This window comes from Mustela lutreola, chromosome 12 (genome assembly GCF_030435805.1).
Source record: "Mustela lutreola isolate mMusLut2 chromosome 12, mMusLut2.pri, whole genome shotgun sequence".
Taxonomy (NCBI): Eukaryota; Metazoa; Chordata; class Mammalia; order Carnivora; family Mustelidae; genus Mustela; species Mustela lutreola.
This window is the reverse complement of record NC_081301.1, coordinates 47,762,457-47,787,424: the sequence shown is the minus strand read 5'-3', so window position 1 is coordinate 47,787,424 and position 24,968 is coordinate 47,762,457. Positions and strand designations below refer to the sequence as shown.

The following is a 24,968-nucleotide window of genomic DNA, read 5'->3' as shown; positions in this document are numbered from 1 at the left end:
AGGACCCAGGATGTGATGTATTCTGGAGAATGTTCCATGTGCACTGGAGGAGAATGTGTTTTCTTTTGCTTTGAGATGGAATGTTCTGAATATATCTGTTATGTCCCTCTGGTTTAGTGTGTCACTTAAGGCCTTTATTTCCTTGTTGATCTTTTGCTTGGATGATCTGTCCATTTCAGTGAGGGGGAGTGTTAAGATCGCTACTATTATTGTATTCTTGTCGCTGTGTTTCTTTGATTTTATTATTAATTGATTTATAAAATTGGTTGCTCCCATGTTAGGGGCATAGATACATCCAATTATTAGATCTTTGAGTATGATATAGTGTCCTTCCTCATCTCTTATTAGAGTCTTTGTCTTGAAATCTAATTGATCTGATATAAGGATTGCCACCCCAGTTTTCTTTTGATGTCTATTAACATAGTAAATTATTTCCCACCCCCTCACTTTAAATCTGGAGGTGTCTTGGGTCTCAAATGAGTTTCTTGTAGGCAACATATTGATGGTTTTTTTTTTTTTTATCCATTCTGATACCCTGTGTCTTTTGCTTGGGGCATTTAGCTCATTTACATTCAGGGTAACTATTGAGAGATATGAATTTAGTGCCACTGTATTGTCTATAGGATGACTCTTACTGTATATTGTCTCTGTTCCTTTCTGGTCTACTACTCTTGGGTTCTCTCTTTGCTTGGAGGACCCCCTTCAATATTTCCTGTAGAACTGTTTTGGTGTTTACAAATTGTTTTTGTTTTTGTTCTTCCTGGAAGTTTTTTTTTTATCTCTCCTTCGATTTTCAATGATAGCCTAGCTGGATATAGTATTCTTGGCTGCATGTTCTTCTCCTTGAGTGCTCAGAATATATCACACCAGTTCTTTCTGGCCTGCCAGGTCTCTGTGGATAAGTCTGTTGCCAATCTAATATTTTTACCATTGTATGTTACAGACTTCCTGTCCCTTGCTGCTTTCAGGATTTTCTCTTTGTCACTAAGACTTGTAAATTTTACTATTAGCTGATGTTGTGTGGACCTGTTCTTATTGATTTTGAGGGAAGTTCTCTGTGCCTCTGGGATTTTGATGCTTGTTCCCTTTGCCATATTAGGGAAATTCTCTACAATATTTCTCTCCAATATACCTTCTGCTCCCCTCTCTCTTTCTTCTTCTTCTGGAATCCCAATTATTCTAATGTTGTTTCATCTTACGGTGTCACTTATCTCCCGAATTCTCCCCTCATGGTCTAGTCATTGTTTGTTGTCTCTCTTTTGCTCAGCTTCTTTCTTCTCTGTCATCTGGTCTTCTATATAACTAATTCTCTCCTCTGCCTCATTTATTCTAGCAGTAAGAGCCTCTAGTTTTTATTGTACCTCATTAATAGCTTTTTTAAAATTTCAAATTGGTTAGATTTAAGTTCTTTTATTTCTCAGAAAGGGCCTTTATTTCTGCAGATAGGGTTTATCTAATATCTTCCATGTCTTTTTTCAGGCCAGCTGGCACCTTGACAATCATCATTCTGAACTCTAGATCTGACATATTATGAAAGTCCATATTGATTAGGTCCCTAGCCTTCAGTACTGCCTCTTGTTTGTTTGTTTTGTTTTGTTTTGTTTTTGCAGTGCATTTTCCCACTTTATCCTTTTATCCGGATAAGAATATATGAAGGAGTGAATAAAATACTAAAAGGGTGACAAGGACCCCAGGAAAATGTGCTCTAACTAAATCAGAATAGACCCAAATCATGGGGGGAAGAAATGGGGTACAAAGAGTTCAGATAAAAAAAAATTAAATAAAGAAAAATATATGTATATATATATTAGATTGGTGACTAGAACAGAGTCATCCACTTAATGTTGGAAGTATTTTAGTCTCTTAAAAGACACTATCTCCCAAAATTTTAAAGAATGAATAAAACACACACACACACACACACACACACACACACACACACTCTGAGAGTAAACATGATGTAGGTATGGAATATGACTATAAAGATAAAACTTTTAAAAAAGAATTTGTAAAAAAGGACTTGATAAGATAAGTGAAGAGACTTTGCTCAGGCTGGAGAGTAGAACAAAGACCTGTGCTAGATTTAGGGTATATTTTGAGCTATTAGAAGAAGTTGTAACCCAAAATTTTTTAAAAGAAAAATCCGTATGTGTATACAAACAATAAAGGTAATACAATGAAGGATAAAATATGACTATAATAATGAAGGTTCAAAAAAGTTTTTTTTTTTAAATGTAAGGTATTGTTGAGATAAACTGGTTTAAAAGTTAAAAGAGAAAAGAGTAAAGGTTAAAAAAGATTTAGCTTAAGAAAAAAATAAAATTCAAAAGAATTAATTAACTGTACAAGACTAAGAATCATGGGGAGAAAGCCATGAATTCCATGCTTTGCTTGCTCCTTCTCTGGAATTATGCTGTTCTTCTTCATAGTGAACTCAGTCTTGGCTGAATTTCTTGCTGATCTTCTAGGGGAGGGGCCCATTGTAGTGATTCTCAAGTGTGTTTGCCCAAGGTGGAATTGCACTGCCCTTACCAGGAGCCGGGCTAAGTAATCCATTGGGGTTCCCCTGTGGAGCTTTTGTTCCCTGAACACTTTTCATAGAGTTATGGAGGATGGCATGAAAATGGTGGCCTCCGAATCTCTGGCCCAGAGGAGCTGAGGGTTCGGAGCACTACTCCTCAGTGCACCCTTGGAGAAAAGTGCTTAATCATTTGCATCTGCCTGGCCTATAGCCCCGCTTTGAGCTCCCCCAGCCTGTGACCAAGCCACTCTGGCACACAGCCCCGCCTGAAGTCTCCAAACCCAGGAGATCCCTGCGCTCTTCTGAGGATCTCCCAGGACCTTGTGGGGTCCGTGCTCACAGAGAAGGGGTCTGCCTATGCCACGGATCACAGCTTAAGGTAACTCCGAGTTCAGAACTCATTTCTCAGCTCAGTCTCTGTAACCGGCTTCCTGGCTCTAATACCTGGGAGCTCTGTGACACTCAAACAACCCCAACCCTTCTTGAACACCGAAGGATGTGGGATCATGCTATTCCCACCTGGGCTTCACCCTGGCTTACCATCTGGAGTGATGTCCCTCAGTGGAACAGATTTTTAGAAGTTCTGATTTTGTGCTCCATTGATCCACTGCTTGCAGGGAGCCAGATCATCCCCCTGCAGTCTATTTTTCCATCACTTTAAATTCACTTATCCACAGGTCCCACCTTTCAGAAAGTGGTTGATTCTCTGTTTCTAGAATTGCTGTTCTTCTTCGATCTTCTGTTAGAGTGTAGCTGTTTGGAATGGTTGGATACACTATCTAGCTGATCTCCTGCTACCTGATGTCATCTCAGCCTGTTACTTCTGTGCCATCTTGACTCCCCCCCCCCCCCACTATCATGAGTGTTTAATAGGGATCCTGACAACTTGTCTTAGGAACTTCAAGTCAGTCCTGCATCCTCCCACACCCCCTGTTGCCACACACAACCACAGTCAACAAGCCTTTGGCATCTACAGTACAATCTAGAGTCCTTGATCCCTCACCCTCTCCACCTGACTGACTTCATGCCATGGACTCTCCTGGTTCTGGAGTCCTCTGTCCATTTCTATTCCTCACATGTTTTAACAGCTGCTTCCAGACCAGCCATTATCTCACAACTCCTTTGTGTTCCACCTTGGATATTGGTTTGATCTGAAACATTCTAAATCCAGGTTTCTTTTTCTCTCCAAACAGCTGCAGAAATAAGCGGGATCCAAATGGGGTTAATGAGAAGACAGAGGTAATGGTTTCAAGGATCTCAGAAGGGTTAGACTGCAGTTAGTTTTAGTGGTGTCATTTGAAAGATCCTCATCATTATTCTAATCCAGGTGCAGAGCAGAATCATGTAGGATCTTTCAGTTCCCCTCGTCTTCATATTGGATTTCTCAGGCAACCTTTTCCAGGCCTGAATGGATTTAACAGGTAGGTAGAGCTCCCAGGCAGGGCGAGGATCCTGTCTCCTTCCAGAGAGGGTCATCAGCTGAGTCCTGGTCGCCAATCTCTTGTGAGCTGGTTGGTGTGACTCCTCTCATCTCTCCTCAGAGCCAAGTTGTGATTCAGGCTTTGGAAATGAAAACACAAATCCATTAAATTTTATGATTTAGCTCTATAAAACTCATTCAACACCTCAGCAGTTATCTAGTGTTAAACAGAAAAAACATTTTGACAATAACTTCCAGAGTACATAGTAGCAGGTGAAGTTAAAGATGAGGTTGTCGTGGTGCCTGGGGGGTTCAGTCAGTTGGACGGCTGCTTTCAACTCAGGTCATGATCCCAGGGTACTGGGTTGGAGCCTCCCATCAGGCTCCCTGCTCGTTGGGAGCCTGCTTCTCCCTCACTGTCTGCCCATTGTTCTGTCTACTTGTACTCTCTCTGTATCTTTCTGTCTGTCAAATAAATAAACATCTTAAAAAAATGATTTTGTCATATGAGGCAACATTCAAATTCAGTGCACTAAAAAACACATGTTAAGTAAATAATTCCAGTTTTTACTTGCATTTAGCAATCTGGATTGATTGTAAATGTTCAGGTACACCGACGTTATTATGTCCAATTTGAAATTGTTAATTTGCATATGTACTCCATATACTTCACTGTATACATGTAAAGAAATTATAAGTCACTCATCAAGTTTACTTATATACATAAGCATCAATAGCTTTAAAATGTAACTATTAGCTTAAAATTTTTAGTAATTCTGGACCCCAATTTCAATAAACGTTATACTTTTTTTTTTTAATCTTGAAGCACAGACAAAAATACATTAAATAATGATATATACTGTGTCTCCCTACTATTAAGTTTTCTTGGAAATTTCCATTAAAAAACATCCAAAAAGATTCTGGAGGCAAGGATAATAATTAAAGAAAATAATACATAGTTGAAAAACCCATGCTCCAAACCCAAGTAGAAAATGTAGAAAGGAAAGCAAAAAGAGAAGTAGAAGGTAAGGGAAACGTTCAGAAATTGAAAACTTCTATATCCCCTTCTTAAGCCTCACACACAAGAGAAGATGTTCAGAGAAGCTAGAGCCATGGGTCCCAGACGTACCCACCCCAGCCAGGACAACAGCACCTGCAGGATCCCCAATGGCCCTGCTCTGCTCCTTCTTGGTGGCCCTGGTGGTGCTCAGCTGCCACTCCCTCGGCTCTCTGGGATGTTACCTGCCTCAGGACCACATCCTGCTGAACTGGAGGGCCCTGATGCTCCTGCGACAAATGAGGAGACTATCTGCTAGCTCCTGTGACAACTACACAAACGACGTCGGCTTTCCCCAGGAGGTGTTTGACGGCAAGCAGCTACAGAAGGCTCAAGCCCTGTCAGTCGTCCATGTGATGAACCAGAAGACCTTCCACCTCTTCTGCACAGAGGCCTCACCTGCTCCCTGGAACACGACCCTCCTGGAGGAATTGTGCTCGGGACTTTCTGAGCAGCTGGGCCACCTGGAAGCCTGTCCCCTGCAGGAGGCGGGGGTGGGAGAGCTGCCCCTGGTGAATGGGGACTCCATCCTGAGGAACTATTTCCAGAGAATCTCCCTCTATCTGCAAGAGAAGCAATACAGCCCTTGTGCCTGGGAAATGGTCCGAGCAGAGATCATGAAACCCTTGTAAGCATCGACAGTCTTGCATAAGAGATTGTGGAGCAGGAAGTGACACCCCTTTCAAGACAGGAATGATTCTCTCTGAAGAATACTATCACACTCCCATGTGTCCTGAAGTGTCAAAGACTCTCATTTCTGCTGTCATCATGACATGAACTGAATTAATTTGTCACATGTATTCAGGAGTATTAAGCAACTTGAAGTCAACGTTACTATACACCTGTCACCTTCAGATGACCATGCTGATCTGCCTATTTAGCTATTTATTTTTTTCACTATTTATAAGATTTTTTATTTTTTTATTGTATTATATTAGTTGTACCTACCCTTTGTGATTAAGAGAATTCTATATGTTTTACGTATATTAAATTCTTTATTTTCTGTTCATTAAATGTTTCTATAGAAAACTTCTTGCGTTTGTTTATTGAAGCAGGAAACATGTCTGATTACACCCTGATGAAAGAACAGATTGTACCACTCTCTCACTCGTTATTTCATTTTCACATTAGAAGTAATCGCATCGACTTCCTGGAAGTCACTTTGCATGCTGTCGTCACGGGAAAGGCTTACTTCCCAAGTCCAATGCTGTGTCTGTATCTTGGATTTTGTACAAAAACTAACCTTGGGACAACAACTGTTGTGAAGTAATATCATTTATGTTAAAGAGAAGAGTGACAAGAAGGGATAATATGTATACTGTAAGTAGAAAAGGAAGCAGACCTGTGAGGAAAAAAATGAAAAGCACCGGATATGTTCTACATCACACTGGTAGACACCCAAGTACGAATATTCTTTACAATTGGACTGTTCAGGGGCACCCGTGGTTGAGTTGGTTAAGTATCTGCCTTAGGCTTCAGTCATGATGCTGGGGCATGGGATCAAGCCCTGTGTCGAGCTCCCTGTTCAGCTGGGAGTCTGCTTCTCCCTCTCACACTCCCCCTGCTTGTGCTCCCTGTCTCTCTGTGTGTCATATAAATCAATAATATCTTTAAAAAACACAAAAACACAAAACAAAACAAAACAAAACAAACAAGTGGATCCTTGATCCTGCCATTTACAAGTCATTCCATTCACATAAAGCCCAGGGAAGGAAGTGGTTGCCTGGGAAGAGAGCGTAGAATGAGAAATGGTGCCTCAAGCCTCCCCTGGTTAAGGGAGAAAAGAGCTACACTGCAAACAAAAGTGGAATGGCCCTAAGGCAGTAGCATAAGAGCGAATATTGGTTAAGAGTCTATTTCAAAGCGGAGAAACGCTTCAAGGAATTGCATCATAGCAAAGGGTGCATGGAAAGGGTCCATGAAGCTGGGAAGTAGAAGGGTTGTGACCATGGGGACCACCTGTTTTGACGGAATTACTCACCAGAAACCATACTGGCGGCAGAGGAAAGGCGAGAAACAGAACAGAAGCTAGTGACTATAGATAGAATATAGATCTGGGAGATTTACCTTCCTTGGGCTAATTAAATTTCCATGAAAAAATGAACTAATAATTGAATTGGGCGATGTCTTCAAATGTCTTCTAAGTCATGTAAAGCATATATAAAGAAAAGCAAACAAAATGAAAAGGCATGAAAAGTGTACGGGAACATTCTGCAAATGAAAATTACCCTATTCTATTGAAGACTCATGAATAGAAAGAACTGGAGATGAATGAGCGGCCAGGGAACCCCGCACTGGTCTGCCAGGCCACCAGAAGCTCTCAGGTGCAGCGCCCATCCCCTCTGCTGGGCTCCTCCTGGATCCCTGTGGCAGTATCTCAGCTCTGGGCTGTGAGCTGCCTCCTGGCCCCGGGCAGCTTCACAGGTGGACCTGCTGCTTCTGAACAGAGGAGGAACATCAGTTCCTTCTCCTGAACCAGGGACACGTCCACTGGGACAAGGTGCATGGCTGCCACTTCCATGAGGTCCACACCAAGTCTGTCCTCCTTGAGATGCTTCAGCTGACCTTCACCCTCTTCCTCACTGGGCCCCGCCGTTTGCTGCCTGAACCAGTCCCTGCTGGGGCAGCCAGAACCCTGGGAACCTGTGTGGTACCTGCGATGGGAGTGGGGGAGCCGCCCCTGGGTTTGAGGGCCCTGCCCTAGCCTTGAAGTCATGCTTCCAGAGAATCCATCTCCATCTGAGACAGAAGAAACAGAGTGACTACCTGGGAAGGAGTCTGAGTCAAAATCCAGCGACCCATCTCTTCATATTCAAATGAAGACATAAGGACAGGGAAATGATAAAAAGGAAGAAAGCAAGAAAGGGACCTGCAAATGATATTCTTGACCTACAACACTAAGTCACGTAGCCATGAGTTCCATCTTTCTAACGTCTCCTCTTTCTGCTTCAGCCATACAATGTGTTGAGTTAAGTTACTCAGCATTGTGGGTAAAATGTGTCTGTGACAGGACTGTCCCTAAGGGTCTCCATCACAGGACAGAGCTAGCCTGAAGTTGTTCATGTGTTCACATATTGCAGGATCCTCTCGTTTTTGGATCAACACAGAACCATTTGGAACAGTTTTCCTGACCTCACAGCTGCAGCAACAAGAACAAAACGAACAACTCCCAAATGCAAGAAGATGGAAAACAACAACTCTTCTTAGATCCACTCACAGCTGAGGTCCCAGGGCTAGTCTCAGCGCTGGTACCAGGAGAAAAAGGAGCACGCAGACAATCACACTCGCCAGAAGCAGGATAGGAACTTGAGCTGGATAGGAAGTGATAGGAACTTGAGCTGTTATAGAAGCATGGTTCGAGGCTCTGTGGGTTTCCTCTGGCCTTTACAATGTCCAGTCCTCCCTAGTTGGTGCAACCCACTGGTTTGTGAGTTGTACCTTTGGAATCACCACTTGGCAGCCCCTGTGAAGAGCAGAGGGAAATCTGCTGGCTTTGCCAGCAGAGGGAGAGGGAAAGCAATCATTCTAGAGTAGTCTGAGGCTACCTCTTCACAGTACTAGAGGCCAAGGGGATCTGTGACCAGGAGCCTGAATGAGGAAAGGCAGGAAGAGGGGACAGCGGACTTCCCACTGGAGATGCAAGGGTGAGTCTTGACTCTCCAACAATGCACGTCCTGGAGACATTAAATCGCAATTTCCTTTTCGTATTTGGAAATCGAGGCACTGTACCGAAAGTCCATCTGTCTGACATGAGTGAAATGAGAAGATGCCCTAACGCTTCAGAGAATCTGGAACATTTAAGGTTGAGAAGGAGAAGGGGGCCTGTCAGGGGCACAGTGATGGAGCAGCCAGAGCAGGTGGGATGCAACCAGGGAAGGATGATCTCCAGGAAGTTTTGAAGAAGGGAAGTTTCAGAGTTTTCCAAGAAGAACCTCAGGCAGGAATTTATGACCTTGGCTACAGGACTGTGCCCTGCATCTGGATTCTGCTTCCACCTCGTTGTTTGATCATGAAAACCTCACTTGAACACTTTATAGCTCAGTTTCCCCGGATGTAAAGTGAGGTGGAAATATTCCTAGAGCTGTTGTGATTATGAAGTGGCACATTTCAAAGCATCTAGTATGTTCCACTGAGAGTGTAATAGATGGGGACTATTAGTTTATGTTTTCCCTAATATTGATCTTCTCGTAGGCTTTCCCCTGTATCTGACTACAAAGGGCAGATCCTCCAAAATACTGTTGTGGAAAAAAATAAAATACTCATTGGGACCGGGTGTCCTATCCACTGAATGTAATTGGTTACACAGTAATGTAATACGTATACATATATACTGTGCCTATGTCCGCATACTCCATATGTTCTGGTACAGCACATGTCCCCTTCCTCCACGCCCTCCGAGATCCCATCCTTTCACCCTCCAATCACAGAGTTTCCCTCTCCCCAGTGGAGAAACCTCCTGTGAGCTCCCCTCCCCACTCCCTCCTTAGGAGCCTCTCCTGCCCATTCACACAGCTGCTTCCTTTTCCTTTGTGGTTTCTGTCTGGCCCTTTTACTTCCAATTACAAAGCCACAAAGAAGAACACAAGTTGTGTGAAACTTCCAGGTGTTTTCGAAACTCTCCTAGCAGAAGCCTTGTTGTTTTTTTTCTCCTGGTGACTATTGCTGACCTGAGGGAATGTCCCCACTGCAGTGATGTCACAGGGGCAGGAGCAGAGAGGAGATAGGAGCAGGAGGCTGCTGTTCTGTGGCCCGTCACTGTCTTTACAGGGGAGGCTGCCGCGAGGGCGCAGGGTGGGCTAGACAGTGACCAGGTGTGCACATGGGTTTGTGTTGTATGTAGAAGTCTGTCCCCTGGTGGGAGATTTTCTTCCAGAGTAAGCAAAGAAACACAAACAAACAACTAAAAACTTTCCTGGAATTAAGGACTCTGCTAGTGTTAAAGCCATGAACTTCAACAAAAATACCTTTTATTCTTATTTTTTATTTTTTTTTCAAAAACTGCAGATCGGTTTCTAGTAAAAGTGAGCAAAAGGTCCAGAGTTTTTCCCCACCCTTCTTGCTCTGGAGCTTCAAGGTCACTCCCACATTTCAGCATCCCCCCACTAGAGGGAACACTTGTTCCAATTGCTTCCAACAATGTAACAAGTAGTTCTAGGGCTGGGAACAAGGCTTCAACATGCCATGGGCTGTCTTGTGGATGTTGCTGGTGTTTGAGCCTTGTTTTGATGCGGGCTTTGGAAATCAAATACAAATAGATTCTACATAATCATTTAATTCTTCAAAATGCATTCATCAAATCAGGAATTCTATCTGGTACTAAAAAGAGAAAATATTTTTAGACTAACTTGTTGAGTATCTAGCATCAAGTGAAGTTAAAAATCATTTTCTCATTGAGGCCATACTAAAATACACTACAGTAAAAACAAACATCCAATAAATGTTTGAAAAATTCATTGGCTGTTAGCAATTTGGAATGATTCTCGTGTATCTAGTGACACCGATAGTATTGTCTTTCTAGAAATACTTAATTTGCATTGTACTTTCATATTTCCATTTAAGTAAGAAAAATGTAGAAGTCATTCATCATATTCAGATATCCAGGAAAGAGTAATTAGCTTTAAAATATAGCTTTCAGTTGAAATTTTTCGTCCATCTTAATTCTGAATTAAACAGAGTAAAATGAACTCTGTCTCTTTAATCTATAAAGCAGAGCTATAAATACATAACAATATAGACTATAGATCTGTGTTACCAAGTTTTGTTGGAAGGTTCAATTACACAAGTATTCGAAAGACTGTGAGAGGAGGCGGCAATAGGCAAAAGAAACAGTTGAGAAACCCATGCTCTAAACTCCAGAAGAAAGTGTAGAAAGGAAAGCAAAAAGAGAAGTAGAAAGGAAAGGAAACATTCAGAAATTAAAAACGCCTACTTAAGTCACATGCACAAGAGAACATGTTCAGAGAAGCTAGAGCCACGGGTCCCAGACGTGCCCACCCCAACCAGGCCAACAGCACCTGCAGGATCCCCAGTGGCTCTTCCCTGTTCCTTCTTGGTGGCCCTGGTGGTGCTCAGCTGCCAGTCCCTCGGCTCTCTGGGATGTGACCTGCCTCAGGACCACAGCCTGCAGATCTGGAGGGCCCTTATGCTCCTGCGACAAATGAGGAGACTATCTGCTAGCTCCTGTGACAACTACACAAACAACTTTGGCTTCCCCTAGGAGGTGTTTGATGGCAAGGCACTGCAGAAGGCTCAAGCCCTCTCTGTCTCCATGTGACGAACCAGAAGACCTTCCACCTCTTCTGCACAGAGGCCTCACCTGCTCCCTGGAACACGACCCTCCTGGAGGAATTGTGCTCAGGACTTTCTGAGCAGCTGGGCCACCTGGAAGCCTGTCCCCTGCAGGAAGCAGGGGTGGGAGTGCTGCCCCTGGTGAATGGGGACTCCATCCTGAGGAGCTACTTCCAGAGAATCTCCCTCTATCTGCAAAAGAAGCATACAGCCCTTGTGCCTAGGAGATGGTCCGAGCAGGGATCATGAAACCCTTGTATGCATCAACAGCCTTGCGAAAGAGACTAAGGAGTGAAAGTGAGACTCATTTCAACATGGAAATGATTCCCTCTGACTAATAACATCACATATTCTGGAGTCCTGCCATCTCAGAGACTCTCATTTCTGTGGTTGCGAAGACATGAACACATGAGCTGTGTGTAATTCAGGAGTACAAACAGGTTTAACAATTAGGACATAAGAGCATGAATATTCACTGAACTCATGCACTGAAACGAACCTAGCTGTGCATGTTCTGTAGGGAACAGCATAAATATTTGTAGCAATCATCTTATCTTAATTCTGACAGCTATATATGGGAATATTGTTTGTCTCCTTCTCCAAAATTCGTGGGAACAGTGGTCCTACACTTCAGTATCTGACTTGCAAAGGAGGCTGCCTCCCAAACTGGAATTCTGGGAAAGGCTGATCCATTCTTCCTCCATTGGCAAGAAACATTTTATTTATCATCAGTGATGAGACGGTGGCTTCTATGAACATCTGAAAGTTGAGAATAAATATCTAGTTGGAAGTGCAGAAGAACATGCTATTTCCTTAACCTTCTGGCACACACGCTGCCCTCTACCCTCCCCCAACCCTCATTCCAGAACACATTCCCCTGTCCTAACAGGATCCTTCCTCAACAAGGCAGAAGTCCCCAAGCCCCTTGGCATTCATTCTCTTGATCTCTCAGCCTGTTCACACAAGAGCTTTCTATTCTGCTGTCATCTAAGCTTAAAGCTTTTTCGAAGGAGCAGCAGAAGAAAGCAAGTAGACAACAAAAATGCATTGAAATCTCTAGGTTTTGCAGAAGCACCTGCTAGAGAGGCTTTGCTCGGATTTCCATCCAATATGATGGAACAGCAGCTGGGGCTGAAAGGAAACAGAAAGCAGGATCAGGTTGAAGGGTGGTCTAGTGAAGGTCCTCTCCGGGAAGACCGCCTCCTGGTGGCCACGTGCAACAAGGGTGGTGACCAAAATGGGACCTCTTCTGAGAATGTCCCTTCCAGCTACATAAAGCCTACTTGTGGACATCCAGAGGTTCTAATGCTGTCATAAACCCGTTTCCTTACTCTGTCTATAACAAAGCGTAAGTCTTGTCCTGATAATCCCTATAGCCATAGTCAGTTTTAATCCCAATGTTCTTGATTATTAAATACTGGAAAGTGTTGGAGAACCAAGCAGCAAAGGCCAAATGCAGGGGCCAGGGGAGTGAGTACCCTTGCCAACATTTTAAAAAAGATTTTACTTCTTTATTTGAGAGAGACAGAGAGGCAGAGCATGAGAGGGTGGAAGGTCAGATGGAGAAGCACACTCCCCACTGAGCAGGTAGCCTAATGTAGGACTCGATCCTAGGACCATGAGATGATGACCCGAGCTCAAGGCAGATGCTTGAAGGACTGAGCCAGCCAGGCGCCCTGACCCCCGCCAACTTTCCATTCCCAGGCATTGCTATTTAGCCTGCCAGGGGACATAGAGGAGGCAGGGCTCAGGGTTGGGTGCCCAGGGACAGGCTGGGAGACTCACCCTGCACTATTGGCCACAAGCAGCCAAGGTCTGGCAGTGACAGAAGCCAGAGTGTGCACTTGCCCTCCCTCCACCCTCCTGTCAGCTGATTGCTGTGCTGTGGAGTTCAAGGCCCCCAGAAATCCGGTCCCACACAGAAACACACTAATTCCAGGGCTCCTGTGCAAAGAATCCCGGAGCTCAACTGTGCCTGTGTTGGAGCACTCCCTAAGTTCTTGTTACACCAGGAGTAGGACATTCCTTTGCTCAGAAAACCACACTGACGTCTGGAAACATGTAAGTGTTGAAAGTCAGCAGCAGTGTGGAACCTGGAAGGAGAACAGAAATGGGAAAGTGTCCACTGGATTAGTGACTTATCCTCAGGAGGTGGAACAGTTGGACAGTAGGGCAGCATTGAGTCAACTATATCTCTGTGTCCTTCCCGAGACTGAGAAGGTTCAAGTGGACACTGGGAGCACAGAATTCTTCTAGGCGGATGTGGCCTATGATAGTGTCCCCACCGTGGGTCACCCTGACAGGACAACAGCCTGCAATGAGTTGGAAGGAGAAGGGTTAGTCTAGTGCCAGCTGCAAACATCTATCTCATTGGCAGAAAAATCTAATGTCTCATGAGTACTCATTTAATTTTTTAATTTTTATTTTTTTTTATTAACACAATGTATTCTAGCCCCAGGGGTACAGGTCTGTATTTACACACTTCACAGCTCTCACTGTAGCACATACCCTCCCCAATGTCCATAACCTCACCTCCGTCTCCCTAACCCTCTTTCCCCTGGCTACCCTCAGTTTCTTTTGTGAGATTAAGAGTCTCTTAATGGTTTGTCTCCCTCCCTATCCCATCTTGTTTCATTTATTCTTTTCCTACTCCCAAACTGCCCATGTTGCTTCTCAACTTCCTCATATCAGAGAGATTATATGATAATTGTCTTTCTCTTATTGAATTCATTCAATGGGCATAACCTCTCTAATTCCATCCCATCATTGCAAATGGCAAGATTTCATTTCTTTTGATGACTGCATGGTATTCTATTTTATATATATACACCACATTTGCTTTATTCATTCATCTGTTGATGACATCTAGGTTCTTTCCGTAATTTGGCTCTTGTGGACACTGCTACTGTAAACATTCGGGTGCACGTGCCCCTTCGTATCACTGTATTTGTATCTTTAGGGTAAATACCCAGGAGTCCAATTGCTGGTGTGAACGGTAGCTCTATTTTCAACTTTCTTAGGAACCTCCATGCTGTTTTCCAGCATGGTCGCACCAGCTTGCATTCCCACCAACAGTGTAGGCAGGTTCCCCTTTCTTCCCTCCCTCCCCGCATCTGTCATTTCCTGACTTGTTAATTTTAGCCATTTTGACTGGTGTGAGCTGGTATCTCATGGTGGTTTTGATTTGTATTTCCCTGACACCGAGCACTTTTTCATGTGTCTGTTGGCCATCTGGATGTCTTCTTTGTGGATATGCCTGTTCATGTCCTTTGTCCATTTCTTGATTCGATTACCTGTTCTTTGGGTGTTGGGTTTGCTAAGCTCTTTATAGATTTTGATACTAGCCCTTTATCTGATATGTCGTTTGCAAATATCTTTTCCAATCCTGTCAGTTGTCTTTTGGATTTTTTAGCTGTTTCCTTTGCTCTGCTGAGCTTTTGATCTTGATGAAGTCCCAACAGTTCATTTTTTTGCCCTTGCTTCCCTTTCCTTTGGTGATGTTCCTAGGAAGTAATTGCTGCAGCTAAGGTCAAAGAGGTTGCTGCCTGTGTTCTCCTCAAAGATTTTGATGGATTCCTTTCTCACATTGAGGTCCTTCATCCATTTGGTCTGTTTTCATGTGTGGTGTAAGGAAATGGTCCAGCTTCATTTCTCTGCATGTGGTTGTCCAATTTTCCCAACACAATTTGTCGAAGAGACTGTCTTTTTTCCGTTGGACATTCTTTCCTGCTTTGTCAAGAATATTTGACCATAAAGTCAAGGGTCTGTTTCTGGGCTCTCTATTCTGTTCCACTGATCTGTGTGTCTGTTTTTGGGCCAGTACCATACTGTCTTGATGATGACAGCTTTGCAATAGAGTTTGAGGTCTGGAATTGTGATGCCACCGATTTTGACTTTCTTGTTCAGTATTCCTCTGGCTATTTGAGGTCTCTTCTGGTTCCATATAAATTATAGGATTCTTTGTTTCATTTCTTTGAAAAAATGGATGGACTTTTGATAGGGATTGCATTAAATGTGTAGATTGCTTTAGTAGCGTAGACATTTTCACAATATTTGTTCTTCCAATCCATGAGCGTGGAACATTTTTCCATTTCTTTGTGTCTTCCTCAATTTTTTTCATGAATACTTTATAGTTTTCTGACTATGAATTCTTTGCCACTTTGGTTAGGTTTCTTCCTAGGTATCTTATGGTTTTGGGTGCAGTTGTAAATGGAATTGATTCCTTAAGTTCTCTTTCTTTTGTCTTGTTTTGGTGTAAAGAAATGCAACTGTATTCTGTGCATTGATTTTATATCCTCACACTTTACTGCATTCCTATACAAATTCTAGTAGATTTGGACTGGTGTCTATTTGATTTTCAACATATAATATCATATCATCTGCAAAGAGTGAATATTTGACTTCTTCTTTGCTATTTGGATGCCTTTAATTTCTTTTTGTTGCCTGATTGCTGAGGCTAGGACTTCTACTACTATGTTCAATAGCAGTGGTGGTAAAGGACATCCCTGTCGTGTTCCCTCACCTTAGGGGAAAAACTCTCAGTTTTTCTCCACTGCGAATGATATTTGGAGTGGGTTTTTCATAGATGGCTTTGATGATATTGAGGTATGTATCCTCTATCCTTACACTTTGAAGAATTTTGAACAGGAAAGGGTGCTGTACTTCGTCCAATGCTTTTTCAGCATCTATTGAGAGTATCATATGGTTCTTGTTCTTTCTTTTAGTAATGTATTGTATCACATAATGTATTGTATCACACTGATTTATTTGTGGATGTTGAACCAACCCAGCAGCTCAGGAATAAATCCCACTTGGTCATGGTAAATCATCCTTTTAATGTACTGTTGGATCCTATTGGCTTGTATTTTGGTGAGAACTTTTGCATCTGTGTTCATCAATGATATTGGTCTGTAATTCTCTTTTTTGGTGGGATCTTTGTCTGGTTTGGGATCAAGGTAATGCTGGCCTCATAAAATGAGTTTGGAAGTTTTCCCTCCATTTCTATTTTTTGTAACAATTTCAGGGGAATAGATATTAATTCTTCTTTAAATGTTTCTAGAATCCCCCTGGGAAGCCGTCTGGCCCTGGGCTCTTGTTTGTTTGGAGAGTTTTTGATGACTGCTTCAATCTCCTTACTGGTTATGGGTCTGTTCAGGTTTTCTCTTTTTTCCTGGTCCAGTTGTGGTAGTTAATATATCTCTAGGAATGCTTCCATTTCTTCCAGATTGTCAAATTTGCTGGCAGATATTTGCTCATAATATGTACTTATAATTGTTTGTATTTCTTTGGTGTTGGTTGTGATCTCTCCTCTTTTCATTCATTCTTTTATTTATTTGGGTCCTTTCTCTTTTCTTTTTGATAAGTCTTGCCCCGGGGTTTATCAATCTTATTCATTCTTTCAAAGAACCATCTCCTAGTTTCATTGATTTGTTCTATTGTTTTTTTGGTTTCTATTTAATTGATTTCTGCTCTGATCTTTCTCCTGCTGGGTTTAGGCTTTCCTTGTTGTTCTTTTTCCAGGTCCTTTATGTGTAGAGTAAGGTCGTGTATGTGAGACCTTTCTTGTTTCTTGAGAAAGGCTTGTATTGCTATATATTTTCCTCTCAGGACTGCCTTTGCTGTGTCCCCCAGATTTTGAACCATTGTGTTTTCATCATCATTTGTTTCCATTAATTTTTTCAATTCTTTTTTAATTTCCCAGTTGACACATTCATTCTTAAGACGGATGCACTTTAGTCTACATGTATTTGGGTTCTTTCAGAATTTCTTCTTGTGATGGAGTTCTAGCTTCAGAGCATTGTGGTTTTAAAGTGTGCAGGGAATGATCCCAATCTTTTAATGCCAGTTGAGACCTGATTTAGGACCCAGGGTGTGATGTATTCTGGAGAATGTTCCAGTTGCACTGGAGAAGAACGTGTTTTTTGTTGCTTTGAGATGGAGGGTTCTGAATATATCTGTTATGTCCCTCTGGTTCAGTGTGTCACTTAAGGCTTTTACTTCCTTGTTGATCTTTTGCTTGGATGATCTGTCCATTTCAGTGAGGGGAGTGTTAAGATCGCTACTATTATTGTATTCTTGTCGCTGTGTTTCTTTGATTTTATTATTAATTGATTTATAAAATTGGTTGCTCCCTTGTTAGGGGCATAGATACATCCAATTGTTAAATCTTCTTGTTAGACAAACCCTTTGAGTATGATATAGTGTCATCTCTTTGTAGAGTCTTTGTCTTGAAATCTAATTGATCTGATATAAGGATTGCCACCCCAGCTTTCTTTTGATGTCCATTAGCATGGTAAAGTTTTTCCACCCCCTTTATATCTGGAGGTGTCTTCGGGTCTAAAATTAGTTTCTTGTAGGCAGCATATTGATGTTTTTTTTTTTTAATCGATTCTGATACCCTGTGTCTTTTGCTTGGGGTTTTCACCCCATGTGCATTCAGGGTAACTATTGATAAATATGAATTTAGTGCCATAGTATTGCCTGTAAGGTGACTCTTACTGTATATTGTCTCTGTTCCTTTCTGGTCTACTACTTTTGGGCTCTCTCTTTGCTTAGAGGACCCCTTTCAATATTTCCTGTAGAGCTGGTTTGGTGTTTACAAATTGTTTTTGTTTTTGTTTGTCCTGGAAGCTTTTTATCTCTCCTTCTATTTTCAATGATAGCCTAGCTGGATATAGTATTCTTGGCTACATATTTCTCTCTCTTAGTGCTCTGAATATATCACACCAGTTCTTTCTGGCCTGCCAGGTCTCTGTGGAATGTCTGTTGCCAATCTAATATTTTTACCATTGTATGTTACAGACTTCCTGTCCCTTGCTGCTTTCAGGATTTTCTCTTTGTCACTAAGACTTGTAAATTTTACTATTAACTGATGGGTTGTGGACCTATTCTTACTGATTTTGAGGGGGTTTCTCTGTGCCTCCTGGATTTTGATGCTTGTTCCCTTTGCAATATTAGAGAGATTCTCTATAATAATTCTCTCCAATATACCTGCTGCTCCCCAATCTCTCTCTTCTTCTTCTGGAATCCCAATTACTCTAATGTTGTTTTGTCTTATGGTATCACTTATCTCTTGAATTCTCCCCTCAAGGTCCAGTAGTTGTGTGCCTCTCTTTTGCTCAGCTTCTTTATTCTGTGTCATCTGGTCTTCTAGATCACTAATTCTCTCTTCTGCCTCATTTATCCTAGCATTTATCCTAGCCTCTAGTTTTGATTGTACCTCATTAATAGCTTTTTTAACTTCAACTTGGTTAGATTTTAGTTCTTTTATTTCTCCAGAAAGGGCTTTTATTTCTCCACACAGGATTTCTCTAATATCTTTCATGCCTTATTTTTGAGCCCAGCTAGCAACTTGAGGAACATCATTTTGAACTCTAGACTGAGATATTATGAAAGTCCATATTGATTAGGTCCCTAGCCTTTGGTACTGCCTCTTGTTCTTCTTCTTTTTTTTTTTTTTTTTTTTGAGTGCATTTTTCCACCTTCTCATTTTATCCAGATAAGAATATATGAAGGAGTGAATAAAATACTAAAAGTGTGGTTAGGATGCCAGGAAAATGTGCTCTAACCAAGTCAGAAGAGACCCCAAATCATGGGGGGAAGATATGGGGAAAATAGGAGTTCAGAAAAAAAAATTAAAAAAAGAAAAATATATAAAAATGAAAATATGTATATTGGATTGGTGACAAGAACAGTCACACACATAATTTTGGGTGTATTTTGGTCTCTTAAAATAAACTCTCTCCCAAAATTTAAAAGAATGAAAAATACACACACACACACATACACACACACACACACACACACACACATACTAAGGGTATGTTTACTAAGGGTAAACGATGAAGGGATGGAATATGACTATAAAGTTGGATGTTTTAAAAAACAATTTCTAAAAAAGGAGTTGATAAGATTAGTGGAGAGAATTTTCTCAGGCTGGAGACTAGAATAAAGACCTGTGTAGATTTAGGGTATATTTTGACCTATTAGAAGAAGTTGTATTCCAAATTGTTTGGAAGAAAAAACCCTATGTGTATACAAGTAAAGTTAGATACACCGAAGGATAATATATGAGTATAATAATGAAGGTTCAAAAAAGATTTTTTTAAAATAAAAGGTATTGTTAAGATAAGCTAGTTAAAAAATGTTAAATGAGGAAAGAGCAAAAGTCAAAAAAATTTTAGCTTAAGAATAAAATAAAATTAAAAAAAAATTAATTAATTTTGCCAGACTAAAGAACATGGGGTGAAAGTCATGAAATTCATGCTTTGCTTGCTCCTCCTCTGGAATTCCACTGTTCTCCTTGGAAGTGAACTTGGTCTTGGCTGAATTTCTTGCTGATCTTCTGGGGGAGATGCCTGTTGTAGTGATTCTCAAGTGTACTTGCTTGAAGCAGAATTGCATGGCCCTTACCAGAGGCCGGGTTAAGGAATTCACTCGGGTTCACTGTCGGGAGCTTTTGTTCCCTGAAGGGTTTCCATAGAGTTCTGTAGGATGGAATGAAAATGGAATGAAAACGGTGGCCTCCCAATCTCTGGCCTGGAGGAGCCGAGAGCTCTGGGCCCCTCTCCAGAGCATGCCTTTGGAGAAATGTGCTCAATCACTCCCACCTCCCAGGCCTCTGGCCGCACTCCAAGCTCCCATAGCCCATGACCAAGTGTTGCTGGCACACAGCCCCACCTGGAGTCTCCAAACCCAGCAGATCCCTGCTCTCTTCTGAGGGGGTCTTCCAGGATCTTGTGGGATCCCTGCTCACAGAGCAGTGGTCTGCCTAAGCCATGGATCACAGTTTAAGGTAGGCCCAACTTGAGAGCTCACTTCTGGACTCCCCGCTCTTATACCTGGGAGCTCCGCAACGCTCAAACACCCCCGAACCTCCTGTGTCCCCACAGGAAATAATAACACACTATCTGTGCGTGGGCTTCACCCCGGCTTAGTCTCTGGAGTGATGTCCCTCAGTGGAACAGACTTCTAAAAGTTCTGATTTTTTGCTCCATTGCTTCACCACTTGCCGGGAGCTGGACCCTCCCCATGAGGTCTATCTTCCCATTGCTTTGGATTCACTTCTCCGCAGGTCCCACCTTTCAGAAAGTGGTCAATATTCTGTTTCTAGAATTGCTGTTCTTCAATCTCCTGTTGGATTGGTAGGTGTTTGGATTGGTTTGATAAACTACCTAGCTGATCTCCTGCTACCTGATGTAAAGTCAGCCCACTCCTTCTCCACCATCTTGACTCCTCCCCACTCTCATGAGTATTTGAAAGGGATCCTGAGAACTTGTCTTTGGAACTTAAAGTTCCAAAGTCATGTAGGTGACTCCTCCCACACCTCCTGTCGCCATACACAGCCACAGTCAACAAGCCTTTGGCATCTACAGCGTGATCTAGAATCCTTGATCACTCACCTCCTCCACGTGACTGAATTCATGCCATGGCCTCTCCTGGGTCTCAAAACCTCTGTCCATCTCTATTCTTCACATCGTTTAACAGCTGCTTCCAGACAAGCAGTTATCTCACAACTCCTTTGTGTTCCACCTTGGATATTGGTTCGATCTGAATATTCTCCCTCTGGGTTTCTGTTTTTCTCCAAACAGCTGGATAAATAAGTAGAATCCAAATGGGGTTACTGAGAAAACAGACGTAATGGTTTCAAGGATCTCAGAAGGGTTAGACTGCTTTCACCTTTAGTGTTATCATCTTAAAAGATCCTCATCATTATTCTAATCCAGGTCCAGAGCACAATCATTTGGATCCTTCAGTTCCCCTCATCTTCCTATCGGGAATTCTCAGGCAAACTTTTCCGGGCGTGAGTGGACTTATCAGGTAGGTAGAGCTCTCAGGCAGGGTGAGGATCCTGTCTCCTTCCAGAGGAGGTAAACAGATGAGTCCTGGGTGCCAGTCTCTTGTGAGCTGGTTTGTGTGACTCCTCTCATCTCTCCTCAGAGCCGAATACCTGTGGATTGAACGAAAGGAAAATGAGGTGGCTCCTCTTGTAGAGCTGAGGGCCTCATGGGGACCCAAGAGTTGGTCTTGTGGGATCCTCTGGCCAAGGCAGACACTTTCCTGACTTGCAATTACCCAGTACAGCCTTCATTTCCCCCGTCTGCCGGAGCTGCTCGTCCCCAGTATTGCTACACCAAATTTGGCTGAGGCACACTCTGCCATTTTCTCAGGGGACAGGCCACTCTTTCACTTTTGTCACATTCAGACAGAACAGTTGTCTCCCCCCCCCACACACACACACACACACAGCTGTCATGTTTTGCTTTCGAGGAAAGTTGACATGAGAAACAGAAAAAGTGATGTCTTCAAAATGAAAGAGAAACCCGGGGCAGCCCCTTGGCCCTCTCCTTCCTTCCCTCTGTGTGATCCTCATGATGACGTAAAACATGATCAGGACCAGCAAGTCAGAGTATGTCCAGTAAAGCATGTGGAAATATTAAGTTATTCACATTCTCTTTGTTGTTGTTACTTAAGTTGAAGATGCAACACCATGAATAAGGAAAGGTAACAAGGAAGCGTGTCCCTGACACCATAGCCTGGGCCTCACCCCCTGCATTCTGAGCACCAGACAGATGGCCAGACGAAGCTGCCTACTGGAAACACAGAGTCTGAATGAGCTAGTGAAAGTCATTACTTTCTTTGATGGAAGTTTCTGGTGAGACATCCGGCGAATTCCCCCTGTGCTCTGCTGAGAAATTTGAACCTAACAATTGTTCTCTAGTTTCAGGAAAATTTGAACCATGGGGTATCCTGGGTGGCTCAATTGGCTGAGGATATGATTCTTACTCTAACTTCAGGTCTTGATGTCAGACTGTGAGTTCAATCCCCATGTCAGGGTCCACCCTGTGTGTGGAGCTTACTTTAAAAAATGAAAAATGTTAAAATTCAGAGCTGTGATGGCACAATAAATGTATTTCGTTATTCAAGGTGAAAAGATGATAATCATTCTTTCCTCTACTTGGAGAAAACAAACATTTGCCCTCAGCATCTGAGAAGTTGACACCTTCTTCTGGTCAGGAGAGAAGGAGGTCAGCACTGAGAGGGTCCCCAGTACAAAGACTCCAGGGGCAAGGGCAAGGATCTAGGGGCAGGAAGTGCTTTGCTAACAAGGAAACCAGCCCCTGCACAGCAGCGGAATCTAGAATCCTCCACACATTGTGAGCCTGTCCTCAGGAGTGAGCCACGAGAGCCTGGATGGAGGACACTCAGTCACTGCAGAGGAATGAGGTTAGTAGAGGTGACAACTACCTTGTCAGTGAGGTACTGCTGGGAAAATCCAGTCATCTGGATTTAGAACCTTGACACCTCCTCTTTCCAGACATGAACCAGGCTTCCTGCTGGGGGCACTTGCAATGCCTTAGAGGGTTCTAACAAAACCTTGGTATTTATTGTCGTTCATTGGGGTTTTTTTTTTTTTGGATATTACATAAGAAGCAATGGCATAGAATTCTTGGAGGACACAAACTGTCTGTAAGGTCAGTGTGACAGATCTAGGAATAACAGGAATCCCTAGGATTGGAGGAGTTTCTCTCCATCATTTCCTGGGTCTCAGAGTCTTACCTGGACAGGTGATCTTTCTTACTGGTGAGCTGCCAGTGGTGTCTTGTGGCCATTGCTGAAATCTGAGGCCTGTTGTGATGCAGGCTTTAGAAATGAAAACACAAATACATTAAATTTTATGATTTAGCTCTACAAAACTCATTCAACACCTCAGTAATTATCTAGTGTTAAACAGAAAAAAACATTTTGACAATACCTTCCAGAGTACGTAGTAGCACGTGAAGTTAAAGATGAGGTTGTCGTGATGCCTGGGGGGCACAGTCAGTTGGGCGGCCACTTTCAACTCAGGTCATGATCCCAGGGTGCTGGGATGGAGCCTCGCATCAGGCTCCCTATTCGTTGGGAGCCTGCTTCTCCCTCACTGTCTGCCCGTTGCTCTGTCTACATGTACTCTCTCTGTATCTATCTCTCTGTCAAATAAATAAATAAAAATCTTAAAAAAATGATTTTGTCATATGAGGCAACATTCAAATTCAGTGCACTAAAAAACACACGTTAAGTAATCATCCCAGTTTTCACTTGCATTTAGCAATCTGGATTGATTGTAAGTGTTCAGGTACACCGAATTCATTATGTCCTTTTAGAAATTGTTAATTTGTATATGTACTCCATATACTTCACTGTATATATGTAAAGGAATTATAACTCACTCATCAATTTAATATACATAAGCATCAATAGCTTTAAAATATAACTATTAGCTTAAAATTTTTGGTTTCTTGACCATGATTTGTATAAACGTCACTCCTTTTTAATTTTTTTTTAAGATTTTATTTATTAATTTGACAGAGCGAGATCATAAGTAGGCAGAGAGGTAGGCAGAGAGAGAAGAGGAGGAAGCAGGCTCCCTGCCGAGCAGAGAGCCTTATGTGGGACTCGATCCCAGGACCCTGAGATCATGAACGGAGACGAAGGCAGAGGCTTACCCCACTGAGCCACCCAGGCGCCCTTTTTTTTTTTTTTGGTCAACCTTTTTTTAAATTAAAGCACAGACAAAAATACGCTATATAACGATATATACTGTGTCTCCCTGCTATTAAGTTTTCTTCAAAGTTGCAATTAAAAAAAACATCCAAAATGATTCTGGAGGCAAGGATAATACTTAAGGAAAATAATACATGGTTGAGAAACCCATGCTCCAACCCAAGTAGAAAGTGTAGAAAGGAAAGGAAAAAGAGAAGTAGAAGTAAGGGAAACGTTCAGAAATCGAAAACTCCTGTGTCCCCTACTTAAACCACACGCACAAGACAAGATGTTCAGAGAACCTAGAGCCACGGTTCCCCAACTTGCCCACCCCAGCCAGGCCAACAGCATCTGCAGGATACCCCATGGCCCTGCCCTGCTCCTTCTTGGTGGCCCTGGTGGTGCTCAGCTGCCACTCCCTCGGCTCTCTGGGATGTGACCTGCCTCAGGACCACGGCCTGCTGCACTGGAGGGCCCTGATGCTCCTGCAACAAATGAGGAGACTGTCTGCTAGCTCCTGTGACAACTACACAAACCACTTTGGCTTCCCCCAGGAGGCCTTCGACAGCAAGCAGCTGCAGAAGGCTCAAGCCCTCTCTGTCATCCATGTGACGAACCAGAAGACCTTCCACCTCTTCTGCACAGAGGCCTCGCCTGCTCCCTGGAACACGACCCTCCTGGAGGAATTGTGCTCGGGACTTTCTGAGCAGCTGGGCCACCTGGAAGCCTGTCCCCTGCTGGAGGCAGTGGTGGGAGAGCTGCCCCTGGTGAATGGGGACTCCATCCTGAGGAACTACTTCCAGAGAATCTCCCTCTATCTGCAAGAGAAGCAATACAGCCCTTGTGCCTGGGAGATGGTCCGAGCAGAGATCATGAAACCCTTGTATGCATCAACAGCCTTGCAAAGGAGACTAAGGAGCAGGAAGTGACACCCATTTCAACATCGAAATGGTTCTCTCTGAAGAATACTATCACAATCCCATGTGTCCTGTAGTGTCAAAGACTCTCATTTCTGCTGTCATCATGACATGAACTGAATCACTTTGTCACATGTGTTCCGGAGTATTAGGCAACATGAAGTCAACGTTACAAACACCTCTTGCTTTGAGATGACCATGCTGATCTGCCTATTTAACTATTTATTTCTTTATTTCACTATT

The 24,968-nt window shown here is 42.8% G+C and overlaps 2 protein-coding genes and 1 pseudogene across 2 annotated transcripts; all 3 read left to right on the top strand.

Moving 5' to 3' along the window:
- Nucleotides 1-5,108: 5,108 nt before the first annotated feature.
- Nucleotides 5,109-5,630, top strand: LOC131812554 (interferon alpha-3-like). Its single transcript, XM_059142251.1, has one exon. It carries the CDS (start codon nucleotides 5,109-5,111, stop codon nucleotides 5,628-5,630), a length of 522 nt encoding a protein of 173 aa, XP_058998234.1.
- Nucleotides 5,631-10,936: 5,306 nt separating this feature from the next.
- Nucleotides 10,937-11,624, top strand: LOC131812131 (interferon alpha-1/2-like; annotated as a pseudogene).
- Nucleotides 11,625-24,173: 12,549 nt separating this feature from the next.
- Nucleotides 24,174-24,737, top strand: LOC131812613 (interferon alpha-1/2-like). The gene has a single exon (XM_059142378.1). It carries the CDS (start codon nucleotides 24,174-24,176, stop codon nucleotides 24,735-24,737), a length of 564 nt encoding a protein of 187 aa, XP_058998361.1.
- The last annotated feature ends 231 nt before the right edge of the window (nucleotides 24,738-24,968 follow it).

Bases quoted from the DNA above. Each gene is read 5' to 3' on its own strand.
- LOC131812554 (XM_059142251.1), top strand. From the start codon at position 5,109: ATGGCCCTGCTCTGCTCCTTCTTGGTGGCCCTGGTGGTGCTCAGCTGC.
- LOC131812613 (XM_059142378.1), top strand. From the start codon at position 24,174: ATGGCCCTGCCCTGCTCCTTCTTGGTGGCCCTGGTGGTGCTCAGCTGC.